The following is a 16809-nucleotide window of genomic DNA, read 5'->3' as shown; positions in this document are numbered from 1 at the left end:
GATCTGCTATGACTTTGACAGTTGATGGCAGTCGCCTTAGAAATCGCTGAACTGGGACAGGCCCTTAAGGCACAAAGGATCCAAGTTGTGTGGTTAAACTGGATCCAAAATTGGCTTGATGATAGGATACAGATTATAGTGGTGGATGGGTGGTTTTCTGACTGGAAGTCTGTAACAAATTGTGTGGCTCAGATATCAGTGCTGGGATCATTGTTGTTTGTAAAAAATTGAATGAGAATATAGGGGGTATACAGTGCCCTCCATAATGTTTGGGAGAAAGACCCATCATTTATTTATATATAACTGCCCACGATCCAAAGCATACCACCTCATCTGTGAAACATGGTGGTGGGGGTGTTATGGCCTAGGCATGTATGGCTGCTGAAGGTACTGGCTCACTTACCTTCATTGATGATGCAACTGCTAATGGTAGTAGATTAATTAATGCTGAAGTGTTTAGACACATCCTATCTGCTCAAGTTCAAACAAATGCCTCAAAACGCATTGGCCGACGGTTCATTCTACAGCAAGACAGTGATCTCAAACATACTGTTAAAGCAACAAAGGAGTTTTTCCAAAGCTAAAAAATAGTCAATTCTTGAGTGGCCAAGTCAATCACCCGATCTGAACCCAATTGAGCATGCCTTTCATATGCTGAAGAGGAAACTGAAGGGGACAAGCCCCCAAAACAAGCATAAGCTAAAGATGGCTGCAAAACAGGCCTGGCAGAGCATCACCAGAGATGACACCCAGCAACAGGTGATGTCCATGAATTGCAGACTTCAAGCAGTCATTGCATGCAAAGGATATGCAACAAAATACTAAACATGACTACTTTAATTTACATGACATTGCTGTGTCCCAAACATTTTGGCGCCCTGAAATGGGGGGACTATGTATAAACACTGCTGTGATTTCTACATGGTGAAACCAAAATGTATAAAAATGGCCTTTATTGAAATCTGACAATGTGCACTTTAACCACATGTGATTTTTTTTCTATTACAAATCTCAAATTGTGGAGTACCGAGGCAAATAAATAAATGATGGGTCCTTGTCCCAAACATTATGGAGAGCACTGTAAATAAAATTACGAGGGTCATAGATACGATACATAGTCTAAAATAAAATCTGTTTTTCACCAGGGAAGGGGATTCTAGAACAAACATATCCTCTCCCTTCTCTGAATCTTAACTTTATTTGATCTCTAACTTTTCCCTGGTCTGATCAAGAGCTAACGGTTGAGATAAAATGCCAGCTGTCTCTGTCCACAGGTCCTGATTGATCTGCTGAGCATCTCCAGCTTTCTCCAAAACAGCATCAACACTAACTTCATCGAGAAAAATCATTACAGCAGGCAGTTAAAAACAAGTGTTACAAGCAGTGTACTTACTGGACTACTCTTCCGAATTTTACTGAAATCAATTCACTCGCCTGGCTTGTTTCATTCCGCAACATTAATCTTTGCAACAACTGTTCACTTTATTCACAACACAACGTTCCCATTGAGCTGACCTTGAACTTTGCTAGCATTTCGGACAGACGACCTAGGCACAAGATCCCAGACGACAACACACCCAGATGCTTCAGCTCACATCGGACAGCTAAAGAAACTGGAATAAATGATTGGGTGAGCAGCCCTCAGCCACTTAACTGCCTTGCCCATGTGAATCACAAATCCTCAATCCAGGAAGGCTCGATTGAAACATTCAATTCAGCATGTCAGAATTATCAGCTTTTACAACTATGTTAGATCAACACTGAAACAAATTTTTAAAAGATGCAATACCAAAGAAACAGTCACAACCAGGCAATGCAACAGAAATGCACCTTGGGGTCTGAGCTGTTACCCATTCAATGAACTGGCCATTGGGGGTTAACCTGCTTTCTTGATCCTTTGTGTACTACATATATCTATATATAGTACACTATATATATAGGGGGAGGGAGGGCGGGATGCAGGGAAGGGAGGGGGTGCAGGGGGAAGGAGGGGATGCAGGGGATATATATATAGATATACGTAGTACACAAAACTCTCTGTCCGTGTGTATGTGCACACCATAACTTTGGTGCTTCGCACAGCCAAAACGATACACCATAGCGCCACAATCTTTCCACCACCTTACTCACCATTATCCTGGGCATAATCTCTAACAACTCTCATTCAAATTGAAGGTACATTTTTAAAGCTACAGACATTTGTGGGGGGAGGAGAGAGTGTGGGTGGGGGGAGGGTGTCGGGGAAAGTGGGGTGGGGGGACGGGGAGAAGGGGTGGGGGGGAAGGAGAGAGTGGGGGTGGGGAGGAGGGGAAGAGTGGGGGTGGGGGGAGGGGAGGGAGGTGGGGGGAGGGGTAGGGAGAGGGGGAATAGGGGTGTGGAGGGGGAAATGGGGTAGAGGCAGGGCTGGGGGTGGTGGCAGAGCTGGGGGCCGGGGCAGGGGAGGGGCAAGTTGGGGTGGATTCGGGGGATGGAGTGGGTCAGTGGGGGGAGGAGGGGGATAAGGGGGATTGAGTGCAGGGGGGGGAATTGAGGTTGCTACACCAATACAGGAGGGACTTTGGGTCCAGGGCTCACCCTCTCAGTCACACCCTCTTCCCTTCCCTGTCCCCCCTCTACAAGGAATGGACCCAATGGGTCCACTTGGTCTAGTAATCTATAAAATCAGGGAGAGGAGGAATCAGTCTATTTGTACAGTAATACTGCAAATATTTAACAATTTCAACACTGAAGAGCATTTTTGTGTGCATTTCTTACTCATTAACTTAGGTCAAGATAAATTGTAAGGATTTTTGATGACTTGAAGCATCTTGGTATAATTTTCAGAATATTATTGCATATATATAGATACCGGATGACTCTCAATAGGGTCAAGATAAGTTTAAGGAGAAGAATTAGGTCAGTCAACCCATCAGGTCTAATCTGCCATTCAATCATGGCTGATTTTATCTTTCCCTCTCAACCCTATTCTCCTGACACCCTTCCTAATTAAGAATCTATCAATCTCCGCCTTAAAAATATCCATTGACTTGACTTCCACACCTGTCTATGGCAATGAATTCCACAAATGCACCACCCCCTGACTAAAGAAATTTCTCCCCATCTCCTTTCTAAAAGAACGTTCTTTTATTCTAAGGCCTCTGGTCCTAGACTCTCCTACTAGTGGAAACATCCTCTCCACATTCACTCCATCCAGGCCTTTCACTATTCGGTAAGTTTAATTGGCATACATACTGAAACAGAAGAGTGAGCTTGCTTGCAGCAGCGGAACAGGTCTGTAAACTCAGTACTCAATAGATAACATAATAAAAACATTTAAAAGTTCAATAATTAAAAAAAATGTCAATATTAGTACAAGATGAAAGAAAACCTCGTTCCAAAATTAGAATGCCACTGTGAAGGAACATCAGTGTTCTCCCTATTGAAGCGCGAGTAAAATATTCATGCGGACGTTTATGTGCTGTATAGACTAGGAAGACAGTAAAGACTGGGAATTCAGGAGTGGCATCTATCGAGATTATCTGAAACAATGATGGTTCATAGAAAACATTCCTGTGAACATTGATGTACATATTGTTGCAAGGTCTCCACTCACTGTCCACAACACGAGTCGGATGCAAGAAAGCTTCGCCCAGATAGCTGCTGGCTTGATGAGCAAGCTCAGTTATCCAATCTAAGGGCATCAGGAGTGAGAGAGATCATGCATCCTATCCAGTTAACAATATTGACGCAACAAAATCAAGGAGCCTATGAAATATGACAAGAAAGCTAGATTTAGACGGGTGATTTTCTCCTTAACTTTAGAAGCAAACAGCTGCTGACAGTCTTCGCATAACAGGAATGCATTTGGAGTCCAGGCAGAAATAATATTGTATATTTTGTTATTCTCAATCACTCCTCACAACATAAAATGATGTTACATAGATACTGAACTGTTGGTTCCAAGGCAGGCCGGCTAAATTAGCATTTTTCAGTTTGTTTTCTGGACTGGAGGGTGCTTACGGAGGCGAGCAAGTCATGACAGTATCTGGTTCAGGAAAGCAGTTTCATTATTTTGGCTCACCATCACAGAACTAGATCCTGCCCAGCAAAGGTGAAGAGGTCACAGGATATGGAAGAGACTGGATCTGGGAAAACATTGATGTTCAGACTGAGAATTTGCAGCTCAGCACAGTGACACAACAGGGCAAAAGATGAATGTGCTGGAAGGTAGTGCGCAACAACACCAAACACATCTGGAAGGTAGTGCGCAACAACACCAAACACATCTGGAAGAGGGAGATAATAACCAGGTTTCCAGAAAATAACAATTTGACACTTTAAAGTTTGAGAGAGGCCTTTTTGTTGCTGTGCATGTGCTTGCGCATATAGCTGAGCAATCTCTTTCATGTTTCTTGTTATAGGAACATTGAAAATATCCAGGACAAACCTTGCCATTGTTGGGCCAGGATTTAATTCCTTGATCCAGTATCAAATTATCCCAGAACCCAATAACAATGAAGCCACCCCCTCCCCAGATACTTTCCCCAGCAACCGCAGGAGAAAATATCCTTCAACGTTTCCGCCACCTCCAACAGGATCCCACTACTGGCCACATCTTCCCATCTCCACCCCTTTCTGCTTTCTGCAGAGACCGTTCCCTCCAACACTCCCTGGTCCGCATGTCCCTTCCCACTCAAACCACCCCCTCCCCAAGCAGGTACTTTCCCCTGCAACCGCAGGAGATGCAACACCTGTCACTTTACCTCCCCCATCGACTCCATCCAAGGACCCAAACAGTTTTTCCAGGTGAGGCAGAGGTTCACCTGCACCCCCTCCAACCTCATCTCCTGTGTCGCTGTTCCAGGTGTCAACTTCTCTACATCGGCGAGACCAAGCGCAGGCTCGGCGATCGTTTCGCTGAACACCTCCGCTCAGTCCGTCTTAACCAACCTGATTTTTCGGTGACTCACCACTTTAACTCCCCATCCCATTCCCAATCTGACCTTTCTGTCCTCAGCCTCCTCCATTGCCAGAGAAAGGCCCGGCGCAAATTGGAGGAACAGCACCTCATATTTCGCTTGGGCAGCTTACACCCCAGCGGTATCAACATTGACTTCTCTAACCAGATAGCCCCTCCTTTCCCTCTCTATCCCCTCCCCTTCCCAGTTCTCCCACCAGTCTTCCTGCCTCCTACTACATCCTATCTTTGTCCCACCCCATTCCCTGACATCAGTCTGAAGAAGGGTCTCGACCCGAAACGTCATCCATTCCATCTCTCCAGAGATGCTGCCTGACCCGTTGAGCTAACTCCAGCATTTTGTGCCTACCTTCAATTTAAACCACTATCTGCAGCTTTCTTTCCTAAACAATGAAATCTTTCCCACATTCAGTATAAGATTCAGAGTTTGCACCTAGTAATTCCACAATAAGTATAATGTTTAGGAACTAAAATTGAAAATGACAAATTTATATTTATATAATGTCTTACACAATCTCAAAGTCCCATAGCTCTTCAGTGGCCAATTTGTACATAGCAAGATCCAATAAACATCTATTTCAGTGACATCACTGAGGGGTAAACACTGGTTAGGTCACCAGTTGGTCCTGCTTTTCTTCAAAAGCATGTAAGCTTTTATCCTGGAGCACCTAAAACAGAGCAGACTCTCAAACTGCTGCATGTAAGTATCCTTCCTGTAAATTGTAAATTGCAAGGATATATCCCAACATGGAACCCACTTCTTCATAGTCCTGCCCAGTGTGAGGTGCTGTCTTAATAGATGGACAGTTCCATATATCTGCAATTTTGACTTCTTACATGATTCGGGTAGGAATGATTGTGTAAGAAAATAACTGCAGATGCTGGTACAAATCAAATGTTTTTTGTTCACAAAATGCTGGAGTAACTCAGCAGGTCAGGCAGCATCTCAGGAGAGAAGGAATGGGTGACGCTTCGGGTCGAGACCCTTCTTCAGACTGATGTCAGGGGGGCGGGACAAAGGAAGGATATAGGTGGAGACAGGAAGACAGTGGGAGATCTGGGAAGGGGGAGGGGAAGAGAGGGACAGAGGAACTATCTAAAGTTGGAGAAGTCAATGTTCATACCGCTGGGCTGCAAGCTGCCCAGGCGAAATATGAGGTGCTGTTCCTCCAATTTCCGGTGGGCCTCACTATGGCACTGGAGGAGGCCCATGACAGAAAGGGTAGTTGCCAAAGGAGATAATACTCAAAATGGTACCAAATATATTGGTATTGATATTGATTTTTTTATTGTCAAGTATACTGAGATACAGTGAAAAACTTTATTTCACTTGCTATCCAGATAAGACATCCATACATGAATGAAATAAAATCAGGTGGAATATAGTGTAACAGCTACAGGAAAACTGCAGCTGAAAGAAAGAAGCAAGGGCAGCATCGAGGCAGACTGGAGGACAGAATACATGCTTAGCTTATAAGAGGCCTGTGACAAGAGCAGGAAATGGGTGAATAGTTCAGGTAAATCAATGTAAGAAAGACCAAATTCACCATGAACATAGCAAAATGGCTGCCTGTACTAAAATTTCTCGGTATCACACTTGTTTGTTTAATCTCAAGGTTTCAAGGTCAGTTTATTGTCCCATGTCCCAATCAAGATACAGTGAAATTCGAATTACCATACAGCCATACTAAAAAAAAGCAACAAGACACACAACTACATGAAAGTTAACACAAACATCCACCACAGCGGATTTCCCACGTTCCTCACAATGATGGAAGGCAATAAAGTCCAATCTTCTTTCTCTTTTATTCTCCTGCGGTCGGGGCAGTCGAACTATCCGAAGTCAGGGCATTCGAAGCTCCCGCAGCCAGCGATCGGGGCGGTCGAAGCTCCTGCGGCTTGGAGTTCCCGAAGTCCGTCTCTAACCGGAGACCGCGAGTTCCGTGATGTTAAAGTCCGCAGGCCCCCGCGGTTGGAGCCCCAAAGTCGATCCCCATCAGGGATCGCGAGCTCTGTGATATTAAGTCCGCAGGCTCCCGCGGTGGAGCTCTTGAAGTCGGTCTCCAGCAAAGGCCGCCAAAATGTTCGGCCGCAGTGCGGATGGAGACAAGATACGGAATTTTTTTTTTTTAAATCGCATCTCCGTCGAGGTAAGAGATTAGAAAAAGTTTCCCCCAACTCCCCACCCCCCACATAAAACAAGCTAAAGAACACTAAAAACATACATTTAACAAACAAACCACATTAAAGAAAGAACAAAGAAGACAGACTGTTGGCGAGGCAGCCATTGCTGGCGCCACCCGATGGTTCAATGTGGGACAATTATTGATAGTTCCAGGGCAAATACTGCATTCGTTGCAGTGTCATTCCAAACCAAACACTTTAGTAAGATTGCCGACTTGGGAATATAACCACAAGCTTGGCACCATTGAGAACCTCTTACTGATCAAATTACTTGCACGGCCTTTTGTAATTGAAAACGGCCACTTTCTAATAAGTCATGGAAATCATGAAGCAGCTCTATAAGACTTTGGTTAGACTGAGGGAAGAGTTGGAAACATAACTGAATAAAAGTCAATTAAGAATAATAATTTCTTAAACTACTGAAATACTGTCAAATTGTTCTTGTTGCACGCAGTTATGGTTATGGCTTTGGAGAGGGTGCAGAGGAGGCTGACCAGAATGCTGCCTGGTTTAGAGGGTTTTAGCTGCAAGGGAGAGGCTGGATAAACCTCGATTGTTTTCTCTGGAATGATGGAGGTTGTGGGGAGGATTGATAGAAGCATATAAAATTATAAAAGGCATAAACAGGGTAGAGCGTCAGAATCATTTTCCCAAGGTGGAAATGTCCAACACTAGTGGGCATAGCTACAAGGTGAGAGGAGGAAACTTCAATGGAGATGTGTGGGGCAAATCGTTATATACAGAGAAAGGTGGGGGCCTGGAACACATTGCGAGGATGGTGGTGGAGACAGGCACGATATTGGCATTTTAAGAAGCTTTCAGATAGGAACATGGAAGTGTAAGAAATAAAGGGATATGGATCATGTACAGACAGATGCGATCAGTTTAACTTGGTGTCATGTTCGGCACAGTGTGGGCTGAATGGCCTGTTCCTGTGCTGTACTATTCTATGAACTACAACTTGAATATGGGACCATCATTTGGATCTTAAGGCATCAGCTGCTTGTACCCTTTCCACAATACACGAAACAAGTCGATGACTGCGTAGAGTAACTGTGGCTGCTTCCTCTCGCTGATCCACTGTGGACAACTGAACAGACCTGGCAGAAAGTCCGAGAGAAGAGTTGGAAACATAACTGAACAAAAGTCAATTAAGAATAATAATTTTTTTAACTACTGAAATACTCAAATTGTTCTAGTTGCACTTCAAAGTGTCTCTGCCATTTCAGTTCCAGATCCAGATCCAGGAATAGTTCAAGGCTACAAGAAAGAAATCTCTGCTACATGTGCTGTGCAGGCAAATGAGAGAACTCAATGCAGGGAACTGTTCAGGTGCAACCACTGATGAAAATTCAGCACATTTTGCCATTTCCACCCTCTGAACCATTCAGCAGATCAGACTGTCCTTTCACTTCATGAGTCAGCATACTGCTCCACCTGCACTCCGTATCACTGAGTAAATAGCTGCACCTCCATTTCCAATCACGGTCCCCACCCACTCCACTTTAATCAGTCACATCTGTCTCTGCATTTCTTTTGCATTCTCATTATGCTTCTTCATTATAATTCAGCAGTTAGAGTTGTACAACACAGAAACAGGCCTGACCTTTTACCCATCTTCACTAATCCTACTTGCTCAGTTTAAGACCAATCCTTTTATGCCTTGTTTATTTAAGTATCTCTCTAAATGCCTCTTAAACATAATGATTGTATCCGACTCCACCATCTCCTCTGGCAGTGCATTCCAGATAGCAACATTCCCTGTTTAACAATAATTACCCCTCAGACACCTTTGAAATTCACTTCAAACCTATACGTTCTTGTTTCTGATAAGAGGAAATATTTTGACTATGTAAGCCTCATATAATTTTATACATCTCTCTCAGGTCCTTCTCCTCAGTCACCTTCGCTCCTGCCAATCTCTCCCCATAACTAAAGTCCTCCAATTCGGGCAACTTGCTCGTCAATCGCCTCTGCAATCTCTCCACTGTGACTACGTTACCTCTGGTATGGTGACTCAAACTGCACACAATCCTCCACCCTAACCCAAATAACATCCCAACTTTGTGAATCTATGTCCCAACCATTGAAGGCAAGCATCACTCTCCTATTGGATGTCATCAGCCTACACTGCACCTTACTGTGTTTGGTCCAAGTGATGGCAGGAGAAACAGGCAAAATTATGACCAGTGGCAAATTTCAAGAAATTATTTTCAATGGGAAGACATGGAGTAAAGAACTGGAACAGTCCACTTTGGCCCACAATATCCATGTTGAGCATGATGCCAAGTTAACTTACCTCTCTGGCTGCACATGATCCATAATTTCTCCATACCCATGTGCCTATCTAAAAGCCTCTTAAATGCTACTATTTCATCTGCCTCCACTACCACCCTGGCAGTGAGTTCCAGGCATCCACAACTCTCTGTAAAAACATTTGCTCTGCACATCTTCTTTAAACTTTGCCCTCTCACCTTAAACCTTTCCCTTTTGTTTTTTTTTCATTTCTACCCTGGCAAAAATATTCCATCTATCTACTCTATTTATGTTTCCCAGATTTTTATATACTTCTGAGGTGTCCCCTCAGCCTCCAACGCTTCAGTGAAAATAATCTAAATTTGACTAAACTCCTCTTATAGCTAATACCCTCTAATCCAGGATGTAAACTTGTTCAACCTCTCCAAAGCCTTCACAACCTTCCAGTAATGGTGTGCTCACAATCCCACACAATACTCCAAAAGCTGCCAAACCAAAGTCCTATAAAGTTACGTTTAACTTGACTCTGTGACTCTTATGCTCAATGTCCCGACTGATGAAAACAAGCATACCCATACGCCTTCTTTACCACTCCATCAAATTGTGTTGCCACTTTTAGGGAGCTATCAACTTGGATCCCAAGATCCCTCTGTACATCAATGTTGTTAAAGGTCTTGCCATTAACTATATACTTTCCTCTTACATTTGACCTCCCAAAGTGCAACACCTCACATTTGTTAAGATTAAATTTCATCGGCCATTTCTCCATCCAATTCTGTAGCTGATCCATATCCCGCTGTTTACTTTGACAGCCTTCTTTCCTATAACTCCACAAATTATGACGCATCTGCAAACCTACTAACCAATCCATCTCTTTGTACATTCAATTTTTATATACATATAATTTGACTGACCCCAATTAGCCCATTCTCTTCCAAATGTGAGTAAATGCTAATCTAAAGAATCCTCTCCTATAGATTAACGCGAGGCTCACCAGCCTATAATTCCATGGATTATCTCTACTTCCTTTTTTAAATAAATGAACTGGTTTCAGAAAGTTAAGATGTAGATATGGAACAAGAGGATGCACAAAGATGGACGTTTAAGGCCATGAGGCAATTTAAACACAAGGTTGAGATTTTTAAAGTCGGGCAGTCCTGTGAATGGAGTTTGGTGGGAAGAATACTCCCGGATAAGACAGAGGCGGCAAAGCCTTGGATAGTCGTGTGATCAGTGAGTAGGCAGTGTGAAGTTGATCAAGAGGACACTGGGTCTTATATCAAAGGTACGGGGATAGGGGTGAGAGTTGCAGATGAACAGGGATGGAGAAAGAAGCGGTGATATCAGAGGTGAAAGCAATGGAGAGGATTTTGGATCGTGAAGCTAACTCAGGATTTCAAACTCAAGGACTTGTTTCAGTGCAGGACAAAGAGGAAGTGGAACTGCAATTAATATTTTGGTGCAGAATTTGTGCTAGAACAAAAACTTTAATTTCCCAAAGTTTATTTTTAAGAAATATTGTCTGATAAAGCCTGGCAGTTGGGCAAGCTGCCTAATTTTCCTTGGCCATCATGCTGGGACAGTGGGGGACTTTGACCAGTAGCCTAGCTGGGACTGGCAAGCAGCTTCCTGGAAAACTATCACCACAGTGTGTGCAATTTCCCTCCATTAATATTCAACTGAAAACTGCACTGAAAACATCTTTAGTTTCACAGCAATTCTAATCAGTCACTGGCACCGAGCTGTAATGCTCCAGGGCCACCCATGAAGAACCACCATTTGCTGAGGTGAGGGCACCTGCAGAACTGCAGCTCAGCAAGTATTACCACTTTCAGGACTTGGATAGAAAGAGAATAAATTGGAGTGGTTTCAAATTACCACACAACAGTGTCATTGAGAGAATCACGATGGTGTCATGAACATTTTAACTAAAACACTTCCAACTAAATCCACACACAGGATGCCTTCTTGTTGAAAACCAAGGCAGGCATCATCATTACATCCCTGCTTTAATACATTTTTACTTTTAAATATATATTTTTAACTGACTATATGGAGCCACTGGATAGATTAAAAAGCATTAAAGTGCGTGCAAACTGAGATGGCAGACGAAAAACTGAATACTTGCTTTCTGAGAAGAAGGGTGTAACTGCAGTTTATAATTTACATAATGTGGACAAGAAACTTCTGATGGGTTAAGTTGACACAGCGAAGATATGAAATTGTAAACATTTTAATACATTGTGTACGGTGCGATCTTTTTGGCAACGTGTTTTTCCAGTGCTACATCCGTCATTGACACTCGACATTCTCAACAAAAACTGGGGTAATTGGGGAAATGGGAACTTAAAACGAGATAGATTAATGAGAGCACTAGCATTTAAACGATATGTATTTTGGAGGATGGATTGCGGCAGAACCTCTACTTTTGCAATTTTTCATCTAATTAGTAAAAGTTATTATTTTAAGAATCAGCCCGTGTTGCGAAGTCTAAACGCAGAAATAAAAACAGATGCTGGAAACACATGAGAAAAATTGTCAGAATTGACCGAGATACTTGATTTGCCTCTGCTCTGGTTCACTAAAATGCGTCTCCAAAATGTTACTTTACGTTAAACGAACTAGCCAACTTTCGGGGACTTGGTAAGAAAGTATGTGCGTTAAATACCGAACTTGAAAATATATACACACATATATTGATAGAAATTGAAAGATCTCTAAATAAATCAGTGGGGCGAATTAATCGAGCTCGCTACAAAGCAACTAAACCTTGATACAAATCAGTCAAAATAAGTATAGGACTAAAATCTAATTGTACAGATTACCCATCCCATTTGGAGATTCGGGGTTAGAAGAAACAATTCCCACAATGGATGAAATGATTAAAAACAACGTTCTCGAAATTACAAGTCTCGAGGGTAGTTAGTTTAACTTTTCACTGTTTGGCAAAGGAGGTTGGGATGGGATGAAAACTCTAAGCTTGTCTCCGACGTTTAAGTCGTGTTTTTCTATCTTTATGAGCAAGAGGGTTAAAATGTCTGGTGGATCTTAACTTTCTGAAACCAGTTCATTTATTTAAAAAGGGAAGTAGAGATAATCCATGGAATTAAATGCCTGGTGGATATCACTGCACCCAGGCAGGTCCCCAACTTTGCCAAACAGTGGCGGGTCGCGGAGGTGGAACTCCATAACTTTTCCCCAGTGACAACAACGCGTGGAGAAGTCCCCTCTCTCTCTCTCTCTCTCTCTCTCCGAGTACAGAACCTGTGATTGCCCGTATAAACCCCCAGCCGGCCTGTGCACAAGCCCTTCTGCAGCCCAGATGGTGGGTTCCGCCGCCTCCCCGGTTACTGAAATGGGCAGTGGTCCCCCGCTTGGCCCGGCCCATTGCAAGTCCGGACACACCGGCACTCGAGCCGCGCTCTGCCCGCTCACCTGGGTCAGGTCCCGGTCGGAGGCGAGGTGCGAGTCGCGGGCTTTGAAGCAGTTCTGACACTTGCTCTGATTGAAGACGTTTGCCTGGAACTTGCGGCAGGCGGCCGTCTCCATGGAGCCGGAGAGCGGCGGGCGGGCCGGGCCGGCCCGGGCTCCCATAGATGTCGGGCACCACTTGCCCACCCCACCCGAGGTGTGTGTGTGTGTGTGTGCCTGGGCTCCTGGCCCCGAACACTGGCCCGCACTCGCAGCTCCCCAACCCAGCGACACCAACCACACACTCTCAACACAACGCCTGCGCATTGCCCGCGCACGTCAGCCTTGAGGCACGGAGCGCTGCAACAGGCGGACCCGGACCGACCCTGGCCAAGGCATGCACCAAGACAGGGCTCGGACCAACCCGACCGTGGACAAAGCAGGGACCCATGTCCCGTTCATCGTGGGCTCTACCGCATCCAGTCCCCTAATCAGGGCAACCCCATCGAATGTCAAAGCAAAGCCCCCTCCCATCTGAGCAAATAAATTACCCTGGCTGTCTACTGTAGAAAGGTTGGGATTGACCTGGCTGTGATCTTTGTATTATAAACACCTTTTCCAACAAAATTATTTTCAATGTTACCAAATTTATGAAAACTTTAACAGTCCTAACTTCGCCCTACACCCATTCAATGTACTGAAGGTCAATTTGCTCAGTATGAAGAACTCCAGGAAATGTACAACCCACCTCGCCAATGTATTTACCAACAGAGATCTTAAACAACCTCAAACAAAGCATTAACATTTGAAGATCAGAAGCCCAACATGCCAATCTAAACTAAATGAAAAACCTTTAGACCTTCAATTAAAAAATTTAAGTTAACTCAAGATTAGCTTGTGTTTCAAATGAAGAAATGTAAACTACTATGATCAAACAAACTAAAAATTAACAATCCTGAAATTACTGTTTCAGTTAACATCTTCATAAATAATATACATGCCAGTGGAGCCAATCATAAATTAAAGCTTATTTTGGAATAACAGGCAGAGGAATGTTATTTAGGCACATTTGATCTTTTCACGAACAATAATTGACACAAAGTGCTGGAGTATCTCAGCGGGTCAGGCAGCATCTCTGGAAAACATGAATAGGTGACGTTTCGGGTCAGGGCCCTTCATCAGTCCCGACCCAAGTGTCACCTATCCATGTTCTCAGGAGATGCTGCCTGACCCACTGAGTTACTCCAGCACTTTGTGCCTTTTTTTTGTAAACCAGTACCAGTATCTGCATTTCATTGTGTCTACCAACAATAATTTATTGCCTTAAAATATTGTTTGTTCAAATCCCAGTGCAAACTGGCCCACTCCCACAGATAGAATAAAAGTACAAAATGCTTTGATCAAACTCAAAATGTAAAAATGAGGAACTGCATTTGCTGGTTAATACACAAAAGGACACAAAATGATGGAGTAATTCAGCAAAACAGGCAGCATCTCTGTAGACCATGGATAGATGAGGTTTTCGTTTGAGATCCTACTTCAGACTGATTGTAGGGGGGAAAGAAGAAACTGTAAGAGGGGAGAGGCAGTACAAAATATGGTAACCCCCCCCCCCCCCTCCTCTGTGCCCCAACCTGGACCACCCATTCCTCCCTTCCTCTCCTCCCTCCTGCTACTATGCTCCTTTCAGCATCATAATTAGCAACTCTTCAATCCTGTGTCACACCTTCTGATCTTATCTCTGGCCTTTATTCCAACTATCCACCTATCAAACCCCCTTTCGCCTGTATCCACCTATTACCTGCCATGCTTTGTGCTGCCTCTCTCATAAACAGCATTTATCCATGTTCTCCAGAGATGCTGCATGACCTGCTGAGTTATTCCAGCACTTTGTGTCTTTTTTGATCAAACTAAAATTTGTCCTGTATACCCGTTTCACTCTTCTCAAAATTATTCCCCGAACTAAACAGAAATATAAGAGCACATTGTAAACAAAGCTCCTTTTAGAAGAAATGAAATGGAAAAAAGGATATACAAACAATAATAAGTACAAATTATGAATTTTGGTAAATTAACATATTAAAGATCTGCAAGTTGCTGATAAAGAGAGCTGGTGAGTACACAAAAGCATAATCACATAATAATCGGTGCGGGCAAACACTTCTGTGACTGTAGACATAATTCAATTTTGGCATGTTTGCTTCCCTGATTCCACAGCCTAGGATGTCACTGAACAGCCACAAAATATTCAAAGCAGGGAGTGGGGTGAACAATCAGAGGTCATGGTGCATATTAGGTATCAATCAAATAGCAGAAATAGGAAATAAGATCCTTTTTGCAAACTAGAGGGAACTAGGGAAGAGGTAACGGACTGACTTGTAATTCCAAAGAGATTCATCAAATGTCAGCTCCTCACACCTCAGGAAGTGCAATATTCACAATGCAGACTTTGGCAAGTGAGGGATTTAGGTGATATTGGGGAGGGTTGTTGACAAAAATCGACTAAGATATTTAAGTGTTTCATTCAGGAAGGTGATCTAATACATCTTTTGTATGTGGAAATTAATAGAAAACATGGCATCTTGGCACCATCTCTCGTACCAGATCAGTTGGCAAACTGCAGTCAAACATTTCTACATAACAGTGTATCCGGAAGGGGGAAAGTTATCTGGACACTGTTCCACAAAGCAGTCTTACTCTTATATTCAGTACCATAGAATTGGTCAACCAAAGTGGGTAAGAGAGTGTGTTTCATTGCACTTGAAACAGTATGGAGATGTTGCAGGAGCTTAAACCTTGCACTTTTCCAACATGCATGAGGTTCTTGAAGCCTTTATGGGTGAGAGCTATGATTGCAGGGAAAATGAGCAAACTGACAACAATGTTGTGATACAGAGAGTCATTCAAGTTGTGGCAAAGGAGAGGAATGTAATGGTGATAGAAAGAGTTAGTCTCAGAGGCTTTGATTCCTGCCTGGTGCCAGGGTTAAGGATATTGCCTTGGAGCTGGAGAGGCATGGAATGGGTGGGGAAAACAAATACATTTTTGTGGCGCATATGGGAACCATAGAAAGGATTTAAAAGGAGGTTGTGCTGAAGAGAAAAATAAGTACGTAGGATTCAAATTGGAAAGCAGACCACTGAGATAATAATCTCTGGATTACTTCCTGAGCCACATACACATTAGCTCCGTATAAATAAGATCAGATAAATAAATGAATTTCTCAAAGACTGGTGTGGGAGAAATGGGTTTGAATTTATGGGATACTGGCAGCATTACTGGGGAAAGAAAGAGCTGTTCTTTTGGGATGAGCTTTGCTTGAAATGGGCTGGGACCAGTGACTAATAATCTACGGCTATTACTATAATATTACACTAAAATAATGGGCGAGGTGAATGCAGAGGAGTAGTTTAAAAAGTGAAAGGACAAAGTAATAATACTGGTAACTAAATAAAAGCAGTAAATGCAAGAAACACTCGGCAGGTCAGGCAGCATCTGTGGAGAGGAACAGAGGTAACATTTCAAGTTAGGACCCTTTTTCAGTATTGGAAATGAGAGGGATAAATTGCAGGAGATTGTAGAGAGGTGAGTAGGACAAAGGTCATATAATAGGGTGATTTAAAAGAAAGAAATAACAAGAATTAATGTTGTCAGTGAAATAAAGAGAGAGAAAAAAAACAAAAAGGACCATAAAAGCTGCAAAATGCAGAACTGCGACCATGTTAATGAGAGAAAAAACTGAGCCAATATTGCAGACAGATGACTGGACCTATCAGCTCCATCCTTTCATCATCCTCACTGTAACTTAACACCCTTACCTAGTTTTGACAAAGAGTCTCTGACCTAAACGTTAACTGTGTTTTTCTCTCCAGAGATGCTGTCTGATCTGGTGAGTGTTTCCAGCATCTACTGTTTTTATTTCAGATTTACAGCAGTGCAGATTCCCTTTGATTTTAAATAGAGGCCAGTTAAAATGGATAATGAAATCCAGATCTCCCAGG

At 43.1% G+C, this 16809-nt stretch overlaps 1 protein-coding gene across 3 annotated transcripts in view; it reads right to left on the bottom strand.

The window, feature by feature from the left end:
* LOC144603973 (myosin phosphatase Rho-interacting protein-like) overlaps positions 1-13182 on the bottom strand; it is a 129779-nt gene extending 116597 nt beyond the window's left edge. For all 3 annotated transcript variants that reach the window (XM_078417871.1, XM_078417872.1, XM_078417873.1), the window contains exon 1: positions 12833-13182. In XM_078417871.1, the coding sequence (XP_078273997.1) occupies positions 12833-13135 (303 nt within the window). In that variant the 5' untranslated portion in view covers positions 13136-13182. The remainder of the gene's footprint in view (positions 1-12832) is intronic.
* Between the last annotated feature and the right edge of the window lie 3627 nt (positions 13183-16809).

The sequence above is a fragment of the Rhinoraja longicauda genome, chromosome 21 (assembly GCF_053455715.1).
Source record: "Rhinoraja longicauda isolate Sanriku21f chromosome 21, sRhiLon1.1, whole genome shotgun sequence".
NCBI classification, from domain to species: Eukaryota; Metazoa; Chordata; class Chondrichthyes; order Rajiformes; family Arhynchobatidae; genus Rhinoraja; species Rhinoraja longicauda.
Note: the sequence above shows the minus strand (reverse complement) of the source record. Positions and strands in the feature narration are given on the sequence as shown.